General features: G+C 39.2%; 1 protein-coding gene across 2 annotated transcripts in view; it reads left to right on the top strand.

The window, feature by feature from the left end:
* Positions 1 to 22302, top strand: part of CDK13 (cyclin dependent kinase 13) — a 52299-nt gene that overhangs the window by 12484 nt on the left and 17513 nt on the right. For both annotated transcript variants that reach the window (XM_083378271.1, XM_083378270.1), the window contains exons 6-8: positions 10995 to 11184; positions 12323 to 12379; positions 19927 to 20028. In XM_083378271.1, the coding sequence (XP_083234397.1) occupies positions 10995 to 11184; positions 12323 to 12379; positions 19927 to 20028 (349 nt within the window). The remainder of the gene's footprint in view (positions 1 to 10994; positions 11185 to 12322; positions 12380 to 19926; positions 20029 to 22302) is intronic.

Genomic DNA, 22302 nt, shown 5'->3' with positions numbered 1-22302 from the left:
GGAGAGCAGATGTGTAGGCCATTAAACAAGGCAATCATATGGTCACCTTGCTTACTGACCATCACGACTTGCAATTGTAATGGGCAGGTTCCATTATGATCATGAGTGAAGGACTAGCTGTATTGAAATATTTTTTATCTTACTATGCCAACTGGAAAGGTATTTTAAAAAAAGAAAAAGATTCACAGATACATTAAAACTTCCAAAATTACAGTTTATAATAATAACAATTCATAGTACAAGAAAATGACAGAAAAATGTCAAGTTAGTAAAAGTTGATATACAAAGAAAAATGATTAATTCATAATTCATAAGGATTTCTTTGCTGCAGTAAAATGTGTTTTAATATTTTAAATAAGCATAATAGGGCAACTAGATAAATGGTTGTATACTTAAATTGACATTAAAATATTTCTGGACTTCTTCATAAGATGCAAAGAAACTCTGGAATTAAACAAATGACATGATTCTGCCCATTTGGTGTTCTTATTATTATTCTGCTTAACTATGGTTCACCTTAGAAGTATAGAAATGCAGTAACAATGATATGGAAACAAATGTTAGTTTATGAATAATGGTGCAACTTCTGTTATCACAGTGCTAGGATTTTTAACTCTGGCTTGCAAAATGGCTAGTTTAGATTGCAAGACTAATAAATGGCCATGTTAGAATTAATCATATAACTGAAGATTTAATGGTATGCTTAATGGATCTCATTTTTATGTTATTTTTACTGTATAAATTTGTCTTTCTGATATAATCCAGAAGTAAGTTAAACAGATTTTTATCATAGGTTTATAAAGTAGTTTGGGATAAGCTTTAGCAGAACTAATTTAAACATATATTCCAGAAGAATGGAATGGCAAACCATTTTTGTACTGTTGTTGAGAAAACTATGTGGAGTGTCCCTGTAATAATATTTAATGGACAATTTCCTTTTATCCTTCATAATAGATTTCCAAAAGTAAGATAAATTAGACTTTAAAAAATTTCCCCAGAGAAAAAGTAGATACAGAAGATAATCTATATATGTGTCAATTTATGTATAGTAGTTATCAGTAAATTTGTAATCCTACTGATTTTGGAGAAAAAAAACCCCATCACCTTCTGAGGTATAAATTATTAAATTTAATAAATAATTATTAAACAAATTCTATGGGTAGCTTAAGAAAAAATAAATTGAAAAATGCATAAGTATTTAAGTGGTTGGATTAAACTTACTTGTTTAGTACAAATAATCTAAGGAGCTTAGGAAATAAATAATAATAATAATCGCCTGATGGATTAGTAACTGGCTGACCAACCATTCTCAACAAGTCCTTAATGTATCTTCAGGCAATGAGGTATCACAGGGCTCTATTTTAAATCCAGTACTTTTTAATATTTTCATAAACAATTTTGATGCGGGGATAGAAGGGGAACTCATCACATTTGCAGATGACACAAAGCTGGCAGAAATAGCCAGCGTTCCACAAGATAAGCTCAAGATACAGAAGTGCACACTGGGTCCTATCTAAAAAACGAAGTTCAGTGGTGAGAAACGTAAGATTCTACAATTAGGCAAGTAAAACCAAATGTACAGGTATAGAAAGGTGGTACCTAGCTCACTATAATAACTGAGAAGGATCTAGACATTCTAGTACAGAGGTCCCCAATCTTTTGGGCACTGGGGGTCGGTTCCATGGAGAGAGGTTTTTCCACGGACCGGAGGGTGTGTGGTTTTGTGTGCTGCCTGCATCCCACGGATGGGGCCTTGCTTCTTTGTGAAGACCGGTTGCTGGCATGCTGCGGCCTAGTACTGGTCCATGGATTGGGGGTTGGGGACCCCTGTTCTAGTAGACAACCACTTAAATTTCAGCCAGCAGTGTGCTACAGTTGCCAAAGAAGCCGAAATAGCCCTAGGGCACAGGTCTGCAACCCGCGGCTCTGGAGCTGCATGTGGCTCTTTCAGCCATCTCTTGCGGCTCCCAGTCCTCTGCCATGTGCAGTCCAAAAAAAAAGTGGGACTAAAAAAGTTCAACCAATCAATTCAAATATGCAGGGTAGGTGCATATCTCGCATTGGCTCCACTCTTCAGTCAAACCCTGTTCTGCGCATGCGCACATGTACACGCATGTGCACACATTTTTTGTGGCTACCAGTTTTTCCTTTTGTGAGGGAACCGGTTCCGAGTGGCTCTTTCACTGTTTCAGGTTGCTGACCCCTGCCCTAGGGTGCATTAACAAAGGGATAGGATCCAGATTATGTGAAGTGTTTTAATAAGCACACTTGAAATATTGCATCCAGTTTTGGTCATCATGATATAAAAAAAAGACATCGAGATTCTAGAAAGAGTGCAGAGAAGAACAACAAAGATGATTGGGGCTGGAGGCTAAAATATGAAGAACAGTTGCAGGAATTGGGTATGCCTTGTCTAGTGACAAGAAAGAGTGGGCTAACATGATAGCAGTGTTTCAGTATTTAAGGGGCTGCCACAAAGAAGAGGGGTCAATCTATTTAACAAAGCAGAACAAGAAGCAATGGTTGGGAACTAATCAAGGACAGAACCAACCTAGAATTAAGAAGAAATTTCCTGACAGTTAGAACAATTAATCAGTGAAAGGGCTTGCCTTCAGAAGCTGTGGGTGCTCCATCATTGGAAGCTTTTAAGAAAACATTGGGCAGACATTTGTCTGAAATGTTATAGAGTCTCCTGTTTGGGTAGGGGGTTGAATTAAAATACTTCCAAGGTCCTTTCCAACTGTTACTTTGTTTCTGTTAATAACTCAAAAGTTATGCCTTGAAAAAACAGTGTCATTTTAAAGGCTCTGGATGTGGAAAAGAGAATTGCTTCACTATTATGGCTAATATTTAAGTACAAGCTTCTAGTTTTTAATGGCCATTTGTTCTGATTTTGTAAACAGCTGTAGATAGAATGCTCTATCTTGAATATGTAGAGTATCGTCTGTTGGATATGTAATGCATGCTATTGTCCATCCGTTTTAGTACATAATTCAAGTTGTTTGGAAAAATGGATCAGTTTACCCCCATCCCTTAATCTCCTGAGATTCCTGCTTGTCTGTTGCGGTGAGATACTGAAATATGTATATTTAATTAAACATGAAATAGTTGACATTTGCAATAAACAAAATAACATTTCCCTTGAAAAATATTGACATATGCATTTGTGTGATATCATTATGTCAGTGTTTTCCTCTTGCAATCATGACTACTGATTTTTTGATATTTTCCCTTACCACAAAAAGGAGTTTTTAAAGAATGCAAAGAAAACAATAAAACAGAAAAAACTTTAAATAAATAGTCATAAGAAACCTATGTATAAAATGTCCCTTGTTATAGTCTGAAATTAGGTGGAGATATTCAGAGGTCAGCAACCAAACTGTGGTAGTTCAGTTACTATTTGTTTTTGTTCATTGTGAAATTAAGCATTCAGTAAGTTCAATATATCTATCTTAGATAAAGCAAACATTTTTTTACCTGAAGATGCTTCAGAAATGAAAAACATGAGATAAAATTTTATCCATAGTCCTTTAGTGATACTGCTTTTGTACATCTAAGTATGTAGCTCTCAGCTGAAGATATAAAAATATAACTGAGAGCTAGTTTGGTACAAGGCTAGAAATCAGGAGCTTGTGGGTCTCATCTTAGGTATGAAAGCTGCCACAGGGACTTTAGGCTACACACACTCTCTCAGCCCAACTGAGTTCAAAGAGTGGTTGCTGGGAAAATAGGAGGAAGGAATATTAGATATGTTTGCCATCTTGAGTTATTATAAAAATAATAAAAGCAGGCTAAAACATGTTTTTTAAAAGTGCAATCCATGGCCATAATAAGGTTTTCCATCTCTGTAATAAATGAATCTGCTGCCGGCATCAACTTCCCTTCGTCCAGTGCGCTCCCACAGAGAGGGCCTCCTTAGGGTGCCGTCGGTCAAAGAGTGTCGACTGGCGGCCCCCAGGGGGAGGGCGTTCTCTGTGGGCGCGCCAGACCTTTGGAACCGTTTACTGGTGGAGCTCCGGACGGCTCCCGACCTTTGCTCCTTCCGACGTGACCTAAAAACATATTTATTTGAACAAGCCAGCCTGGTCTGATGGGTTTAGGGGTATTTTAACATTTTGTATTAATCTATTGAATTAGGCTGTTGTATTTAATATTTCTTTTGATTTTTATATATTGTATTTTATTGTATTGCCCTGTACACCGCCCTGATTCCTTCGGGAGAAGGGCGGTATAAAAATTAAATTATGATGATGATGATGATGATGATGATGATGATGATGCCATTAATAAACGTATATGCTATTAAACGTACGCTCCAAATTTAATAGATATGAATTCCAGAGGCTTAAGTTTCTGAACAGTTTCAAGGGATGCAGGAATGCACAAGAGATAATATACAAACAGCAAGCATGCACCTAAGAAAGAAATATATGAACAGTACTGCATTCCCAGCACACTTGGTTTTATTCATATCTAATCTTTCCCTGTGTCTAGATTTTTAATATTCTATGCTATGGTACTCTTGTATTTAACTAAAAGAATTATTTTGCTGAAGTGAAGGCAAAATACAATCAACTTTTTAATCTCACTATAAAAAAAACCTCCCACCTTTTCCATGATGTAAACATAAACATAGCAGTATTTATTTATTTGAACATACTAATACTATGATTTTAGAGATTTTACAAATTACAGGTTAACATTGGAATAATATATCTTCAGCCCTTTGAACCCAAACCAGAAGACTGAAATATTACTGATTTTGCTTATAGAAGGGTTTGAACGTTTTCTATGTGAATTAAACTGAAATGTCATTCTGTAATTCTTCTTGTTTTAAGTGGTAGGTCCGGCTTCTGCCCATGACGTCTTGAGTGGAAACAGTGAATCAGGAAAATGAGGTTTAAGAGATCTAATTAATAGTATTAATTAATAGTATTAATGGGGATTAAAGTTATATCACAGAAATCGAATGCACACTCTAACTTCAAATTAAATCAGGGTGGATTTGATTTAAATTAAATTGATTTAAACCACAATTTAAATCATGATTTAAATCACTAGTAAAAAGGCTTGATTTAAATCAACTCGATTTAAATCATAATTTTAAAAGAGCAACTGTCATCTCTCTCCTGCAGTGGCTCCTCCTCTGACCTGCTGTTGACTCACCAACAGTCCCATTCACTTTAATGGGATGGCAGTGACACAACAAGGTGAGGGACGGGGTGGGCAGCAGGTGAATGGATGCCATGATGGATCTGAAATGACAGGTGCTTTTTAAATATAAGGACTCAATCTTGCTGGTAGTTAGAATCTTTAATATTATTTGCAAACAAAATGAAGGTTTCCTATTTAAAATAATAAGCTGTCAGGTTAGTAAAACAGCAATATCAGAACCGATTTTAGGTGAATAGATTAATCACACGTAGTTGGAGAACTACTCAAATTCTTTTATTTAATTACAACAATAACATATTACATATTCTTGTATTTGCTTAAACAGTGTTTAGTAACTGAAGTGCATAAACAATATTTTTGAAAAAAACAGAAAAGCTTAAACTGAATAGATCAGCTTTGTCCACATTAAAAAAAAGCTTCGAACACGGTCTTCTGCAGCTCACTCATTTTTATCTTCGTTCTCTTGTTTGTTCATGAGCTGGAAATAAAAACAAACTTTCCTGCTTTATCGGGTCCCAGACGATTTCTCAGTTTAAAGTGAACAAGTCCAAAGGAAGAGAATATTCTTTCAATGCCAGCAGAAGAGGCCACTGTGGTTAAAAGTGAAATCATTACTTCAACACTTTCTGAATCCAAGTTACCTCCATCAGCAAACATCTATTTCTTGAATGATTCCCCCTTAGCTCTGAAGCTCATTGTAGTTGGCCCTAGAGATGGATGGTTGCTGGATACCCATGTCATGGCTAACTCCTAAGCACCTACGGTTTGACCCTGGTACTGGATATTGACAGTGTTTGCGAGAAAATGAGCTGGAGACAGTGCTTGTCCCATTTACTTTTTAAAATCTTGTAATTTCTGCTTGTCAAGTGTGTAGTTCTGTTTTTAAGTGCTTACTCAGTTCCTTCCAAATTTCAGCATCCTCAACAATAAAACAACTGTTTTTCTGGATTTTGTTTAAAGCTTCAGAAACGGGTTTCAGGATGCTCAGCATATGGTCAACGTTTCTCTTAAACCCAATGTTGAGGATTTTGCTCACAAACGATAATCAGAATAGGCCAGTTTTTTATATATTGTTCAAAACAGTCCACTACAAAATTCCATCTAACATCTTGTGGGAGTGTTAGCTTGGTTGTATTATTTTCAGAGCTGATGCTGCAAAATGATTGTTACAGAAGTTTTTAGCAATTTCAACATTACTCTTTATTTCCGGGACACAGAAATCTTTGGCTAGGAGGTGTATGAAATGAGTGCTACTACCATATGTCATTAGTGTGGTAGTTTCTTCATGTTGCTCTAAATATCTTCTCATATTGGGCACATTTGCAGCATTGTTTGTGACCAAACTGTATTTGACATTTGATTTTTTTTTCCTGCATGTTATGGTAACTTTTGCTGCTACTTCTTCTAAGTATGCTGGTATCAATTGTTTCTCAAGGAATACAGATTATGCAAGTATCCATAAAAGCTCTGATGCAACTGAAAGCTTTTTGTCTTTCCTTATCTCCTAGCAGCCAAACTCAAAAGTTGACTCCTATCTTGTGGTTTCCTCATGAGAGGAGGCAATCTCTCAACCTCTCCTTACCTGGAGCAGTTCAAATCTTTTTGAACAAGTGTGTTTGTTCAAAAAAAACCAAAACCTATTGTTAGAGTTCAAAATGTTTTACATATATCTACTTTTTATTCACTGTAATTTATTATGCTATCTGTGCTAATATACTTGTTTCATACCAGTCAAAATATAATCAGTGGAACTGCCTTGTGTGTTGTATGTTTCAAGTACAAAAAACTCAAGAGTGTTTCAAGTATTCTATCATAGGAAATCTGTGTGTGTTTAAATAATTTTGGTTAAAATTAATTGTATTTTATTTTCCAGACCCAGAACAGTTGTTAATTAAGAATGGAAGTGAAAGCTTCCAATTGCCTCCTCTTGGCCATCTGGAAGGAGGAGGATAGGACTGTGCAAACCTGAAGTTTGCTATGGCTTGTTTCTTTTTCATACACATGTTTACAACAGAGTACTCTGAAGTTGGAATACAATCTTGATTGTGCCTCCCAGATCTGTTTAATGGAAATAGAAAAGAAAATAAAAGGTGCAAAATACATGTAGTGGACTATCTTAAGTGAGTTTTTTAAGTATGTATTTGCTGATTTACTGTCTGGAAGAACTTATTCTATTTTACTATTTTGATGAAATTCTTGGATTTGTCAAAAAAATACAGTAGCGTACACTGAAAGCATACGTTGTTAGGTTGGGCTTATGCATCTGTTTTTGATTAAATGAAAGATTGGCAAGGAGCAAGGAATTGTGGTAAATTCTTATTTATTTATTTTATTTATTGTTGCAATAGCACTTAGACTTATATAGCGCTTTACAGCCTTTTCTAGGCAGTTTACAGAGTCAGAATATTGCCCCCAACAATCTGGGTCCTCATTTTCCCACCTTGGAAGGATGGAAGGCTGATTCAACCTTGAGCCGGTCAGGATCGAACCCCTGGAGTGATCAGTGAGTTAGCCTGCAATACTACATTGTAATCACTGTGCCACCACAGCTCTGTGCATTGGTACATATACATTGTATTTAGCATATGGCATCTATAGTGATCATGCAATCACTGATACACAAATTTAAGTAAGGCATCAGCATACAGATACAGGTAGTCCTTGACCTATGACCACAATTGAGCCCAAAATTTCTGTTGTTGAAGTGAGACACTTTTAAGTGAGTTTTGCCCCATTTTACAATCTTTCGTGCCTCAGATGTTAAATGAATTACTGCAGTTGATAAGTTAGTAACTTGGTTGTTAAGTGAATCTGGCTTCCCCATTGACTTTGCTTGTCAGAAGGTTGCAAAAAGGGGATCACATAACCTTGGGACAGCAACAGCCATTAATATGAACCAGTTGCCAAGTATCCGAATATAAATGATGGGGATGCTGCAAAGGTAACTGTGAAGAACGGTCATAAGTCACTTTTTTCAGTGTTGTTGCAACTTTCAACAGTCACTAAATGAACTGAGGACTACCTGTACATATACATGATATGTGGATAATACAGTATAGGAGATAAAATACTAAATTAAGATAAAAGGTAAATTCATAGACTTATCTTTCATAAAATAGGAGAAGAGAGTGATGTTTTCAGATGACTTAGTATTTGTCCCCCAAACATTTGTCTTTAAAATAATATGTGGTGATCGTACAGACAGGAGTGGGGAGAATCTTGGATCTTTCTTGATGCATGAAGAAAGCAGTTAATCCTAGTTCCTAATATTGTTTGGATTGGTTGAACTATTTTTGACTAAAATGTCCAGAATTTAAAATTACAGAAACCTGTAATTACAGATTTTGAGTTTTTATTCAAACTTGAAAATAATCCTCATATATCTTTTTATTTTCATATTGCAATAAGGACTGTTCTCCAGATCTTGATAAATTCCAAGGTGGAAAGTGGGCTGGAGAGGAAGGGGTATAAGGTAGAATTTATTCTTGTTTAACCAAGGGATAATGATAAAATTCAGAATTATTTTTCTGGAACTTGAACATATAAAATGGTGATGATGCAGTAGCTGCTCTGAAATGAGAAAAATCTTATGTTTAAGTAAAACTTGAAGTGGAGGTTTTTTCAATTTAGTGAACAATTGCTTTATCCTCACATGGAGGCAAAAGATTAATACTGTCTGAAGAGAACTGGATTGCCTATTTTAAGGTAAAATAATATAGTTAATATTTTAATTTACAAACTGATAGATCTAAAATTGAAAGCTATACTTTAGAAAATGTTTACCTCAGTCCATTAGCTATCCCCAACTATATAAGCTACTCTGTCTCTTAAATATAAAGGATATAATGCAATACTGTTGAAACTTGCGAAAGAGCCATTTAGTAATATTTTATGATTAGACATTATGGCCGATTTTCTAAGGTAACCACTGAGTCAATATTTCATAATCTGCTGCATTGGGTATTATGCTAGGATTTGTAGTAAGTTTGGATACATTCTTTTCCTGATGGCCGTATAAGATAACTTGGATGAAACAGCATACTTTATTTGGAGACATCTCCACTGAAATCTTTAACAATGTGTTAAATATTGATAATTTTTTCTATAGTTAAAGCCAATAACTTTAAATTTAATAGTTGTGCAGTTTGTTTTTCAGATACTGTAAAAGGAGAGGCTACTTAGTTTATTATCTTGCTATTGCTCTATATGAATCTTATGTGTGTATAAATACAGGTGGTTCTCAACTTATGATCACAATTGAAGCCAGAATTTTTGTTGCTAAGCAAGATAATTGTTAAGTGAATTTTGCCTTATTTTATGATCTTTCTTGCCACAGTTGTTAAGTGAAATCACTGCATTTTAAAGTTAATAACATGGTTGTTAAGTGAATCTAGTATCTGACTTTGCTTGTCAGACAGCAAGGTGGAAAACGTGATCACCTGATCTCAGAACACTGCAACTATCATAAATGTGAGTCAGTTGCCAAGTATCCAAATTTTGACCACGTGACCATGGGCATGCTGTTATAACTTTGAACAGTTACTAAATTAACTGTTGTAAGTTGAGGACTACCTCTACCCATAAACATTATTCTATTTGATATTATTTTCCAGGTAGTCCTTGGGTTTTGATGGCAGTTGGCACCAGAATGTACATTCACAATGTCATGTGACTGTATAGCTTAGTGAGAGAAGTCCCAGTTGCCAACTCATTAAGTATGAAGAGGCAAGAGCCCTAGGTGAAGTGCACCAGGCAAAAACTATGGAATGGAGGGGAATGCATGGATGCCAGTTATAGTTGCTGTGAAATATGGGTGGGTTGGGGGATAGCAGGCAAGTTGAATATATGACTCTGGGATCTCATACTCTGTAATAGGCTCCTTAGAAATAAAAATGGCAAAAGCAATTTACAGGAACAACTTGCAGCCTTATCTGCCACCTTTCCTTTTGACTTTGCTTGTGGGAAACCAGCAGGGAAGATTACAAATGATGTCATGTGATTGTGGGGCAGTGCAATCGTAAGTCTGAATTGGTTGCCAAGTGCCCAAATTATGATCCCATAAATATGGGAGTATTGTGATAGGCAGAATTTTGAGGACTGGTCATAAGTACTACTGGCTCAGTCCCTTTGTTAACTTTGGATAGTCACTAAATAAGTGGTTGTAACTCGAGGACCACTTGTGTTTTCCTTGTTACTTTATCTCAGTTTTCTTCCATCAATCCATCTTAGAAATACTTATTTTCCTTTTCTTTTTAATTTTTAATTTATTTATTTTAATTCCACTTATATCCCGCCCTTCTCCGAAGACTCAGGGCGGCTTACAAACTTAGCAGTAGCCTTCATTCTATGTATATACCTGCTTATTAGGGCTTTCCCCCCCAAGCGGCATTATTACAAAGTCAGCTTATTGCCCACAACAATCTGGGTCCTCATTTTACCTACCTCGGAAGGATGGAAGGCTGAGTCAACCTTGAGCCTGGTGGGATGCGAACCTGCACTAATTGCAGGCAGCTGGTGTTACTTAAGGAGGCATTAGCTCACTGCTCCACCAAGGCTCATTTTGTTGTGATTTTATAAATAAATTCTTAAATCAGAATATATTTTGTATTGTTTTTAAGATGATTGATAAGGATATTTAAAAATTACATGTCCTCTCTTTTCCTACAAAGTATTCAGGGAAATTATGTTGCATATGGATTAAAAAGTGGTAATATGTATATGAATTGTGATAGCAAAGCAAGATTTACAGCTATCATCTCAATAAACAATGACATTCTTTAAATAAAACTAGATATATAAATTATCTTAATTTCTTCCAGGTGCTTTCTACCTTGTATTTGAATATATGGATCATGATCTCATGGGGCTTCTGGAATCTGGCTTAGTTCATTTTGATGAAAGTCATATTAAATCTTTCATGAGGCAATTGATGGAAGGCTTAGATTACTGTCATAAGAAGAATTTCTTACATCGAGATATTAAATGTTCTAACATCTTACTAAACAACAGGTAACCATCCAGTTTTTAAAAAATATATTTCCAAAATTTAGAAATGAAACAAAATGTAGTTTGTAAATTCATTTTCCAATACTGAAATAACATTTTATTGGCACATGTGGTGCATTTTTTTGGTTAAATATACTGGAGATATTGAAAATTATTAATATTGACTTCAGCATTTCATTTATTTGAATGTATAACTAATATGAATTAAACAATCAGAATACTTTTAGGCTAAATCCAACCGGTAAGTCTTCTACAGAAGCCTTCTGCTTTAATTTTAAGATTAGAGATGTTAGGTATCTTCCATAGGATCGATAAATTATGACAAAAATAAGACATTTCCCGTGTGTACTGAATCGCTGGATTTGAGTAGTAGGATTGTGTTTTTCATTTCCCAAGAAACCTTTTTCCCCCACCTGTACATAGTGGTACAGGCACATAGAGCTAGATTAATGACATACCATGTATATATGGTATTGGGATGGTTTTGCCATTGCCGGCAATGGGGTGGGCGCAACCTCTGGATGACGCATCCCACCTGCGGGCCGGCAGTTTGATACCCCTGCCTTATAGTCTCCCAGTGTTCACAGTAGGATGCTAAAGTGCCATTCCTGGTGTTGTTCAGCAAAACCTATTCTGGTAGGGACTGTTGGATTTAACTAGTTTACCATCCGTGTAAATTCTATAGTAATTTTTAGAAACATTTTTCTGCTCTACTGTGAATATTTATTATATTTGTATTTTATGTGCTCTTAAAATATTGTTTTAAGTGTATAGCAGTTTGAGAAATAGTGAAAAAGTGGCATGTAGTAGGTGTTAAAAATATTGATAATTGCAGCATTAAGTTATAGAAATCAATGGATATTTAATCTTATTACAGTAAAATGTTTTTAAGTATTAAAATGATTTGTTACATTGTAATGCTTTATTTTTCTCATTTTTGACTGCATGTTTGTAGCATCTAAACCATGAGAAGCAGAATTCATGAGTAAAACTTAGGTTTTGAATTTTATGCATGAGGACTGTATTGCAAAGAGTTTTGTGTGGGTCCAAGGCAAAAAATAATTCCTTAAAATTGAATTAAATATAATTGCTATGGATATTATTCAATTGTACATCAAACAAAATTTACTGTTTCCACTAGAGGGCAGATCAAGCTTGCAGATTTTGGTCTTGCTCGACTGTACAGTTCTGAAGAGAGGTAAGTTTAATATTAATCTAAAACGATGTGTCTCTGTTTTGGAAGTATTCTGAAAATATCGCATAAACAAAACTTTAAAATGTAATAAAAGATGCTGAATTAAAAAAAATATTCCATGGCCTTTAAGGATGTGGTTATACTTATTATTTTAACGTTTTCTAATCTGAACTAAAATTTAACATTTAATTTAAACATTTTAATTTTAAGTTGGTTTACACCAGATTAGCTTCAAACTTATACTTAAGGTAGCTAATTTCAATCAATGGGTTTAAATTAACAAACATTAATTTATAGTTCTTTTTATAGGATTTGTTTTTCATAATATGAAAAGGAAGCAAGAACAACATGAATTATTTCAAAGTAGTTTCTTTATTGCTGTTTGCCTGTAGACATAAATTTTGCCAGATTAAAACACTTATAACTATTAAATACCAAAGATTTCATGCTTTTTAGCTGGAAAAGAGTCCCACCTTCCTGCGACTGGCATGTGTTCCACCACAGTGATATCTTTGTTCAATATTATCTAAAGTGTATTGCACAGTTTTGTTTAATTTATTGTAATGGCTTTGAACAATAATTTAAAAATATATACCTTTTTGGTAACGGTACTTCAGATGCAGTGTAAAAATCTGAATAAAACTGGAAACATGAATCTTTGATTCTTGTAGAATGTAAATGGAGATAATTAGTTGGTAGCACCAGTGCATTAACTCGAATCACCTAGTTATCATGAAGATACAAGTAGTCCTTGTTTAGTGACTGCCTTGGACTGTGACCTTTCACAGTTGTGACAGTCATGAAAAAGTAACTTTGGAACCAATGCCTGCATTAATGAGGAATACAGTATCTCTCTTAATTATGAGTTTTCCATTATAACCAGTTAGTACCTGTTGTCCTATGCCTAATCTCTTTTGTTTTTCCTTTACTCCACTCTCACAGAGTGGGGAGATTACCTAAAGAAGCTATCATTTCCTGAGCTGTTTTTCTCTGCAGTGCAGCACATCCCTAAAACATGCTAATGGCAAGTTAACCAGCTCAGCTTTGTGACCTTATTTAGTTGATTAGAACAAAACCAATTTCACACCAAGGAGTAGGGTTTTTTTTGCTCCTAAGGCAAACAGTCTGTACCAAAACCATTATTTCAGTGTATATTCCTCATAGTTTGCCTGTTTACTCTCTTGCAATCCCTTCATCTCTAATAAATATAAATAAGCATACCAGTGCCAGCATGATAATTCCAAAGGTCAGGGGAGATTTGCATTTTTACTCTACTTCCTTGTGAGTCTAGTTATGGAAATCTTCCCTACTGCTTGGGTTCATTTGGCTGTTTGGGTTCATATCCTTCTGATTCTCTAAAGGAAAAAAATTATAAGCACAATAGCGATTATGTTATTTTTCACTTAGTGATTGATTTGCTTAGAAAGCAAGTTGTGAGTTCCAATTGCACTTTCTAAATGAGGACTCTAGTAAAAATCTTTCTGCATTGCACCACTGTACTAAATGTACTACATTCTATTTTGTAATGAAATATTTTTCTATGCATCATAATATAAGGCTATTTAGGTGCAGTCTTCTACATAAGATACCATGTGCTAAGAGAAACAGTGGCAAACCCTTGAAGAATAGGGGCTCATTATAATATAGTGGTAGCTTCATTTATTTATTTATTTATTTATTTGTTTGTTTGTTTTTATAAATCGCCCTTCTCCCGAGGGACTCGGGGCGGTGTACAGAATAAGTTAGGTATACAGAATCAACAATAGTGGGGAAAAAAACAATAGTAAAAAACAAACTGAGACCCCAATTCGAGCTATCAGGCCAGGCCGGACTGCTGTAACAGGTAAGTTTTTAAGTCGCGCCGGAACGTGCGGAGGTCGGGGGCCATCCGGATTTCGGTTGGTAAGCTGTTCCAGAGGGCTGGCGCACCCACTGAGAATGCCCTCCCCCTGGGGGCCACCAGCTGACATTCCTTGAGCGGTGGCACCCTGAGGAGGCCCTCTCTGTGGGAGCGCACAGGACGGTGGGGTGCTGACATTGGCAGAAGGTGCTCCCGTAGGTAGTCCGGACCCATGCCATGTAGGGCTTTGTATGTCATTGTTAGCACCTTGAACTTCACACGGAAGGCAACCGGAAGCCAGTGCAGCGCACGGAGGAGAGGTGTGATATGGGAGTATCGGGAGGCTCCCAAGAGTGTCCGTGCTGCTGCACTTTGCACCAGTTGAAGCTTCCGAGTGGACCTCAAGGGCAGCCCCATGTAGAGAGCGTTACAGTAGTCTAGGCGAGAGGTCACAAGAGCATGGGTGACTGTACGTAAGGCATCCAGGTCCAGATAAGGCCGTAATTGGCGAACTAGTCGAACCCGGGAGAAGGCCCCCTTGGTCACAGCTCCTATGTGATCTTCCAGGGAGAGCTGCGAGTCGAGGAGGACACCCAGGTTGCGGGCCCTATCAACAGGGGGTAGTAACTTGTCCCCGATGTTAAGGGATGGGATGTTCTGAGTATCCTGGCTTGCCGGTACGTACAGCCATTCAGTCTTGTCCGGGTTCAGTTGAAGCCTGTTCCTCCCCATCCATTCCCGGACCGCTTTCAGGCAGCGGGACATCACGTCGAGGGCATCACTGATGTTGTTTGGAGTTGAGATGAAAAGCTGGGTGTCATCAGCATACTGATGGTACCCTACTCCAAAGCTGCGAATGATCTCGCCCAGCGGCTTCATGTAGATGTTGAACAGGAGAGGCGAGAGGACCGACCCCTGAGGGACTCCGCAAGCGAGAGGCCTCGGGGTCGACCTCTGTCCCCCTGCCAGCACCGACTGCGAGCGACCCTGGAGAAAGGAGGAGAACCAACGCAGAACCGTGCCTCCCACTCCCAGTCCCCTGAGGCATCGCAGCAAGATACCATGGTCGATGGTATCGAAAGCCGCCGAGAGGTCTAATAAGACTAGGACAGAGGAATGGCCCCTGTCCCGGGCTCTCCAGAGATCATTTATCAGAGCGACCAATGCCGTCTCCGTGCTGTAGCCCGGCCTGAAGCCCGATTGGTACGGGTCTAGATAAACCGCTTCATCCAGGATCTGAGGGAGTTGGTGCGCCACCACGCTCTCAACAACCTTCGCAAGGAAGCGAAGGTTGGAGACTGGACGAAAGTTATTCAATGAGGATGGGTCCAAGGTGGGCTTCTTGAGGAGAGGTCTCACCACCGCCTCCTTCAAGGCGGTGGGGAAGTGACCCTCACTCAGAGAAGCGGAGATGGCCGCCAGGAACCAGCCTCGTGTCCCCTCTCGAGCTGCATATGCCAACCAGGAAGGGCACGGGTCCAGCAAGCATGTGGAGGAGCTCAACCTCCTCATAATCCTGTCCACTTCCTTAGGAGTCACAGGATCAAATTCCTCCCAGATGACGTCGACAAGACTGTCCATGCCTTGTTCTTCCAGCTCAGCCCAGTTGGAGTCCAGGCCGGTTCGAATCCGAGCAATTTTATCCAGCAGATATTGACCGAATTCCTCGGCTCGACCCTGCAAGGGTTCCTCCCTCACCTCTTGGTTCAGTAGGGAGCGAGTCACCCTGAACAAGGCAGCCGGGCGGTTGTCTGCGGACGCGATGAGGGTGGAAAAGTAGTTGGATTTTGCCACCCTTATCACAGCGAGATAAGACCTGGTGAGGATTCTTAATCGCAATCGGTCGGATTCGGATCGACTGGATCTCCAACGGCTCTCTAGGCCCCGTCTCCGACGCTTCATCTCCCGGAGCTCCACGGTGAACCATGGGGCTCGCTGGGATCTGCGCCGGGTCAGAGGCCGCAAGGGTACAACTCGGTCCAGAGCCTCCGTGGCTGCCTTTTCCCAGGCTTCCACTAAGGCATCCGCCGAGCTGTGAGCAGGGAGTGCATGTGCGTCCCCAAGCGCTGCCTGGAACCTATCAGGGTCCATTAGGCGCCTAGGGCGGTACCATCTGGTTGGCACCGCACATCCACGGCGGGGGGTGGCAAAGGGGAAGTCTAGCCGCAGGAGGTGATGATTGGTCCATGACAGGGGCGTGACAGTCGTGGCACCCCCACCGATATCATCGCGCCACCGTCCAGACAAGAACACCAAGTCTGGGGTGTGGCCTCTCTCATGAGTCGGTCCAGAGATTATTTGCAACAGGTCCATGGCTGCCATGGAAGCCATGAACTCCCGAGCCAGATCGGACGATTTATATTTCCTAAACTTACTTTTGATCTCAGTGGTTGGTGTTAGGCTATCCTACAGTCATTGTTGAAGTAAAATATGATTTAACAGGCTGACTTATTTTGTATATAGCATAGGATGCCATATTGGCTTTTGCTTTGGGCAGCAAAAATTGATTCAGCCCCAATCTTAGTTTGAAAGGAAATCTGACCAATAGCAGTGACATACTAAGACATCATTTTCTGAGGTCAGAATTACTCTTCCATGGAAACTGATTAAGGAAATATTACCAATCATAGGTCACTCAATTACTTTGTGTAAAAATGTAATTGTATTTGAAGAAAGTGCTATTTTTTTAAATTCTTTTTTTATTGAGCTTTTATCCTTGTAAGTCATCCAGACTCACTGAGAATCAGTTGGGTGGCCATATAAATTTATCAAATAAATATAAAGGGGAAAATGGTGAATACTGAAACAATCAATTCCTTATGGAAATAACTTCAAGAATCTGGCTGAAGACAGTCATTACAAATACCTCGGTATTCTTTAAGTTGACAATATTAAGTACACTGAAGTCATATAGGCCAGAAATGAATACAACAGTGAGACTGAGGAAGATCTTAAAATTCAAACTCATAGGAGGAAATACTATCAAGGTGATTAACATCTGGGCAGTTGCAATATATGTGCAGATGGAATAGGAAGAATGAGGAAGATCTTAAAAGTTCAAACTCATAGGAGGAAATACTATCAAGGTGATTAACATCCGGGCAATTGCAATATATATGCATATGGAATAGTGAACTACATTCATACAGGAAAAAAAACCCTGGGAAATAATAACAATGAATTATGCCCTTTGTCAATGCGATGATGTTGACAGATTCAGCTTTTCAGGAAAAGATAAGATAATCTTTATTGTCATTTTTTACTGTGGCCACAATGGCGCACATCAAAAATGAAATTTAGTTGCCTGCTCTCAAAGTGACACACATACATGACATCCCCCAAAACATTCTACATACAATATATGTATAGACCCACACCCCTACATATGCATAACAATAAAATATTAAATGCTGTCCAACTTGAATATATAACGGAAAGAGGAAGACTGAGAGTTCACAAGGTTAATGCTGTATGGAATGAAACTATAGCTGAATCTGGATGTTCTGCTACGGATACCACAAAGCCTCCTCCCAGAAGGTAACAAGGAAAACAGGTTGTGAAGAGGATGAGTAGTGTCCCAGACAATCTTGTGGACCCTGTTCAAGCAACGCTTCTGTGCTATGTCCTGGATGGGAGGAAGGGAACTGCCAATGATCTTTTCAGCCATCCTCACCACTCTCTGCACCGCACATGGAATGTTGCAAGTACACTAGAGAAAGTGCTTTGGAAGAATATCTGAAGGACAGTGAAGAAGATGTACTGAAGGTAGTATACCAGGAAGGCTTGCTGAGGCCAAACTGGCCTAAAGGAAAGACTAAATGATAGAAAATAGCCATGACAAGGCAAAGCATCACACAGCCATTATAGAAAAAAATAGGCATAGCAGATAACAACACATGACAATGGCTAAGAATAGCGGGGGGGGGGGGGAGGGAGATGGGATAATTCTGGCCACACAAAATGAAACCTAAAGAAAAAATGCATGCAAAGCCAGAATTGAATAGACAGCCACAGACAGCAAATGAAGCCTCTGCACAGAAATGGAAGAAACCGTGAACTATCTAGTTTGCTGTTGCAAGAAGATCACAGGCTGATTACAAATAAGACAGAAAATAAGAAAGACAAAAAAGTTTGGATAGTGGACATGGAGACAATCGAAGAGAAGAGAAAGAACGGGGGGGGACACAAAGTACAAAAGCCTGTAAATAGAAGTAGAACAACTGTGGCAAAAGAAAGCAAAGGTAGTACCAATAGTAATAGGCACCCTGGATGTAATCCCAAAATAATTGAAGCATCACTTGAACACCATCAGCATTGACAAAGTTACCATTGGCCAGTTGCTAAAGATTTATGTGGATCAGCTAACATCCTTTGACAGTAACTTAACACCCTAAAACACCAACACCTGGCCATCCCAGGTCCTTGGGAAGGATTCAATAGGTGGATAAAAATGCCAATTCCAGTATAAACATCTGGCTGCCTGTGTGATTAACTATAATACATTTACTTAATGTCAAACTGTCAACTACTTCATGTCAAACTGTTGAATAAAAATGTAAAATACGTAAAAGTCATGAAGCATTGATGCAAGTTAAAAACTTTTGATGTACAGAAAACAAAAAGTGTATCAAAATAATTTAATGAAATGAACAAAATTCTGGCAAGCAAAAGTATTACTTGTAATGTAACTTACGTTACATCTACAAAGATCATGGGGAAAGTAGATAAAGATAAATCCTGACAGTGACTTAGAACTGGAAGATTAAAAAAGAAACTGAAGGCTTTGAGTATGTTTGCTCAAACGCAAGTTCTTTAAATTAATGTTGTCAAGGCCAGAATTGAAAAATTGTCAAATGGCTCAAAGTACAAATTGTGTAATAGGCAATAGATGCAGTAAAACATATATCTAGCTCAAATGATCTGTGATCACAGTTATAATAAATGACATAAGGTAGTTACGAAGATTATTTACTGGAACACCTTCAAAAATTATCATGTGCCAGTAATGAAAAATTGGTGGGAAAATATAATTGAAAAAGTACTTGAAAATAGCAGGTTAAAATATTGTGGGTTTTCAGAATACAGACTGGTGCGTTATCTGGCTCATAACATATCAGATATAACTATGGTTGCAAAGAAGAAACTGGAATAACCGATGTAGCAATACCAGGCAATAATAAAACAAAGGACAAAAAATTGGAGAAGGTCACAAAAGTATCAAGATCTGAAAATCAAAACGGAAAGCTTATGGCATAAATGGGCTGTGGTGGTCCTAATGTTTATTGGCATGCTGGGTGGCGTACCAAGAAATCTTGGATGGTACTTAGAGAATTTACGCATTGACATTTAAGCATTCAATCTGTCAGTTACAAAACATCATACTATTTGGATCTTGCCAATATATTACGGTATCCTAAGTTCTTGTGAAGAACTTGATTCATATAAAGATAAACACAAGCTAAAAAATGGTTGCTTTTATTTAATGCTGTTGTGTAGAAAATAATAATAAAATGTATATTTCACTTGACTCCCAACAGTTCAGTACCAATTTAGGAAGATAAATTTTGGGAAAGAAATCTGTAATTCTATTGAAAAGTAAGCTTGAAGACTATAGGATGATTTAATTCTTTTTGATAACATGATTTGGAAAAATGTTTAATGGGAAATTATGTTTGAATACAAATGCAAAAATATTCTCTTTTTTCCCCAGTCGCCCATATACCAACAAAGTTATCACTTTATGGTACCGTCCCCCTGAACTTCTGCTAGGAGAGGAACGATACACACCTGCCATTGATGTTTGGAGCTGTGGGTGAGGCATTTTTTGCTAATGAACTTTTTGCAGCAAAGTAATTTGGAAAAAGGTACAGATAATGTGGTATAATGTTTTAAGGGTACATTTGAACCAGAGACCAGGATACATTACACCGTAGCAGCAATTGTTTTATTGACAGTTGCTGGAGATTATCTCTAGATTGTCCTGAAAAGGAGTGCAGTCCCTGTTTATACTTATGCACATAAAATGTGACTGGATACAACAGCAGTACCATATTTCCCTGAAGATAAGACGTATCCCGAAAATAAGCCCTAGCATGATTTTTAGGTGAGCACTTAATATAAGTACTACCTCAAAAATAAGCCCTGGTTAAGACTCTGCCCATTCTGTCCCATCGTCTGGTTGCACAAGGTGGGACGAGGAAAGGGGGTGGGGGTGAAGCTGCCCCGTGTCCCTGCACCTGTTTACCTCGGGGCCCATGCAGCCAGGCCTCCCATGCCCTGAACCTTGTCTTGCCTCACAGCAGTGGCACCAACAGCCCTGTCCAGTAGGAGCCCATGTGGTGCAGCATGCTAGTGCTGCCACCATGAGGCAAGGCAGGTGGGGGCTGCCCCATGCACCCTGCAACTTCTTATCTCAGGGCCCCCTTAGCCAGGCCTCCCACATACCACCACCTGCCTCGCCTCTTAGAATTCCAGAGCTAAATAGTACAGAGGCAAAGGGGCAGATGGGGCAAAGCTGGTTCACCAGATTTATTTTTTAAAAAAGGTGGGCGGTGATTCCCTTTCTTCTGCACAGGAATTTGCAGAGCAGTGGCCCAGGCCGAGTGTGGTGCTGCAGCCCTTTGTTTACAAAACATACCACAGGCAGCTTCTTGAAGTGGCCCCTGCTTCTTCCCACTTATAGCTGGCAGCCAGCTGGGTTTTCTTTCATCCTTCAGGCCAGAGAGAGCGGCGTCACAGACCACAGCCATTCATTGGCAGGTTCCATTCACCCTCCCTGCTTGTCACCCCCTCAACACACCCACGTCTGTCCTGCAAAGCAGCCTCAAAGTCACCCTACATATTTTGTTTGCAGGGTACAGGGACTGAATCCGGGTTTTGCTCCTAAGCTAACATTTCCCATGCCCAATAGATCTTGATCTCTTGGGAAGATGTCATGCTGCCATCCCCCTTCATCTCCCCCCACCCCAAATGTCAGCATGCATTTGCCTACCTTGGTGACAATGGCTGAGATTGACATTGAGGCTAGGCTCCAGGTTCCCAGAGGAGAAATAGAGCAGGGCCTGCACCGGCTCTACACCTGCCACCCACTGTGTTTCTTCAGGGGGATGTTAGCCTTGACCCACACCATATTCAGTTTGGTGTTAGTGGGTACCCAGCACAAGTGCTCAGGAGTGGCTGCCAAGAAAGACAGCGGATAGCCCCATGTAGCTATTGGGAATGATGCTGACGCTGAACAGAAAGATGAGGCTCTAGAAGGGGCCCCACTCACCTAGGAAGGCGATGGCCTTGTCATAATTGAACATAATCGGTGACAGGCAGGCAGGGTGAATGCAGAATGGGGAAGGGAAGAGGAAGGGGGCCGGCAGCATCACAGCCTCCCAAGAGATCAAGATCAACTGGGCATGGGAGATGTTAGGAGTGAAACTCTGATTCAGTCCCCGCATAGCCCAAAATTTGTAGGAGGACTTCAAAGCTGCTTTGCAGGGCAGATATGGGTGTTTTAAGGGGTGACAGGCAGGCAGGGTGAACGGTGAATGGGCTCGGCTTCCAAGGAATGGCCATTGCCCGAGACATTGCTCTCTCTAGGTGTTGTGGTCCATCGGCTGGCAGAGGAGGAGGTTAACTTAGAACCTTTGGAGGGCTCTGATGAGGAAGCAGAATCTTGGGGCCATCCATCTGTATCCAAGGGGAGAGCTATCTTTGGGGCCTGAGCTGAGTGAGGGGGAGGAACAGATGGGTGTATGTGTAGAGAGGAGAGGGGAGGAGAGGAGAGGAGAGCAATGGAACACAATAAACTGGCTCTCAGGAAAAAGAAGTCATAGATGCTAGCCAGTTCCTCCCTGGCTGGGAAATAAATAGGGGTTTAGGAGTGGCCTGTTGTCACAGAAAACTGATCATTTCCCAGGGTACATCAATCAAGTCCGATTCCTTTGCCAGAACCAGGTTTGTTGGGAGTACTTGCTCTGTATTTGAGGCTCCATTGAGGCTCCCTGCTGGGAACTATTAGGTAGTTAATTTTCCTCAGCCAGTGTGAACAGGGACTGTTTCTGCTTGGCTTAATATTTGAAAGACTTTCTATCTAGAG

This window comes from Vipera ursinii (genome assembly GCF_947247035.1).
Source record: "Vipera ursinii genome assembly, chromosome: Z".
In the NCBI taxonomy this organism is placed as follows: domain Eukaryota; kingdom Metazoa; phylum Chordata; class Lepidosauria; order Squamata; family Viperidae; genus Vipera; species Vipera ursinii.
This window is presented reverse-complemented; position numbering and strand designations above follow the sequence as displayed.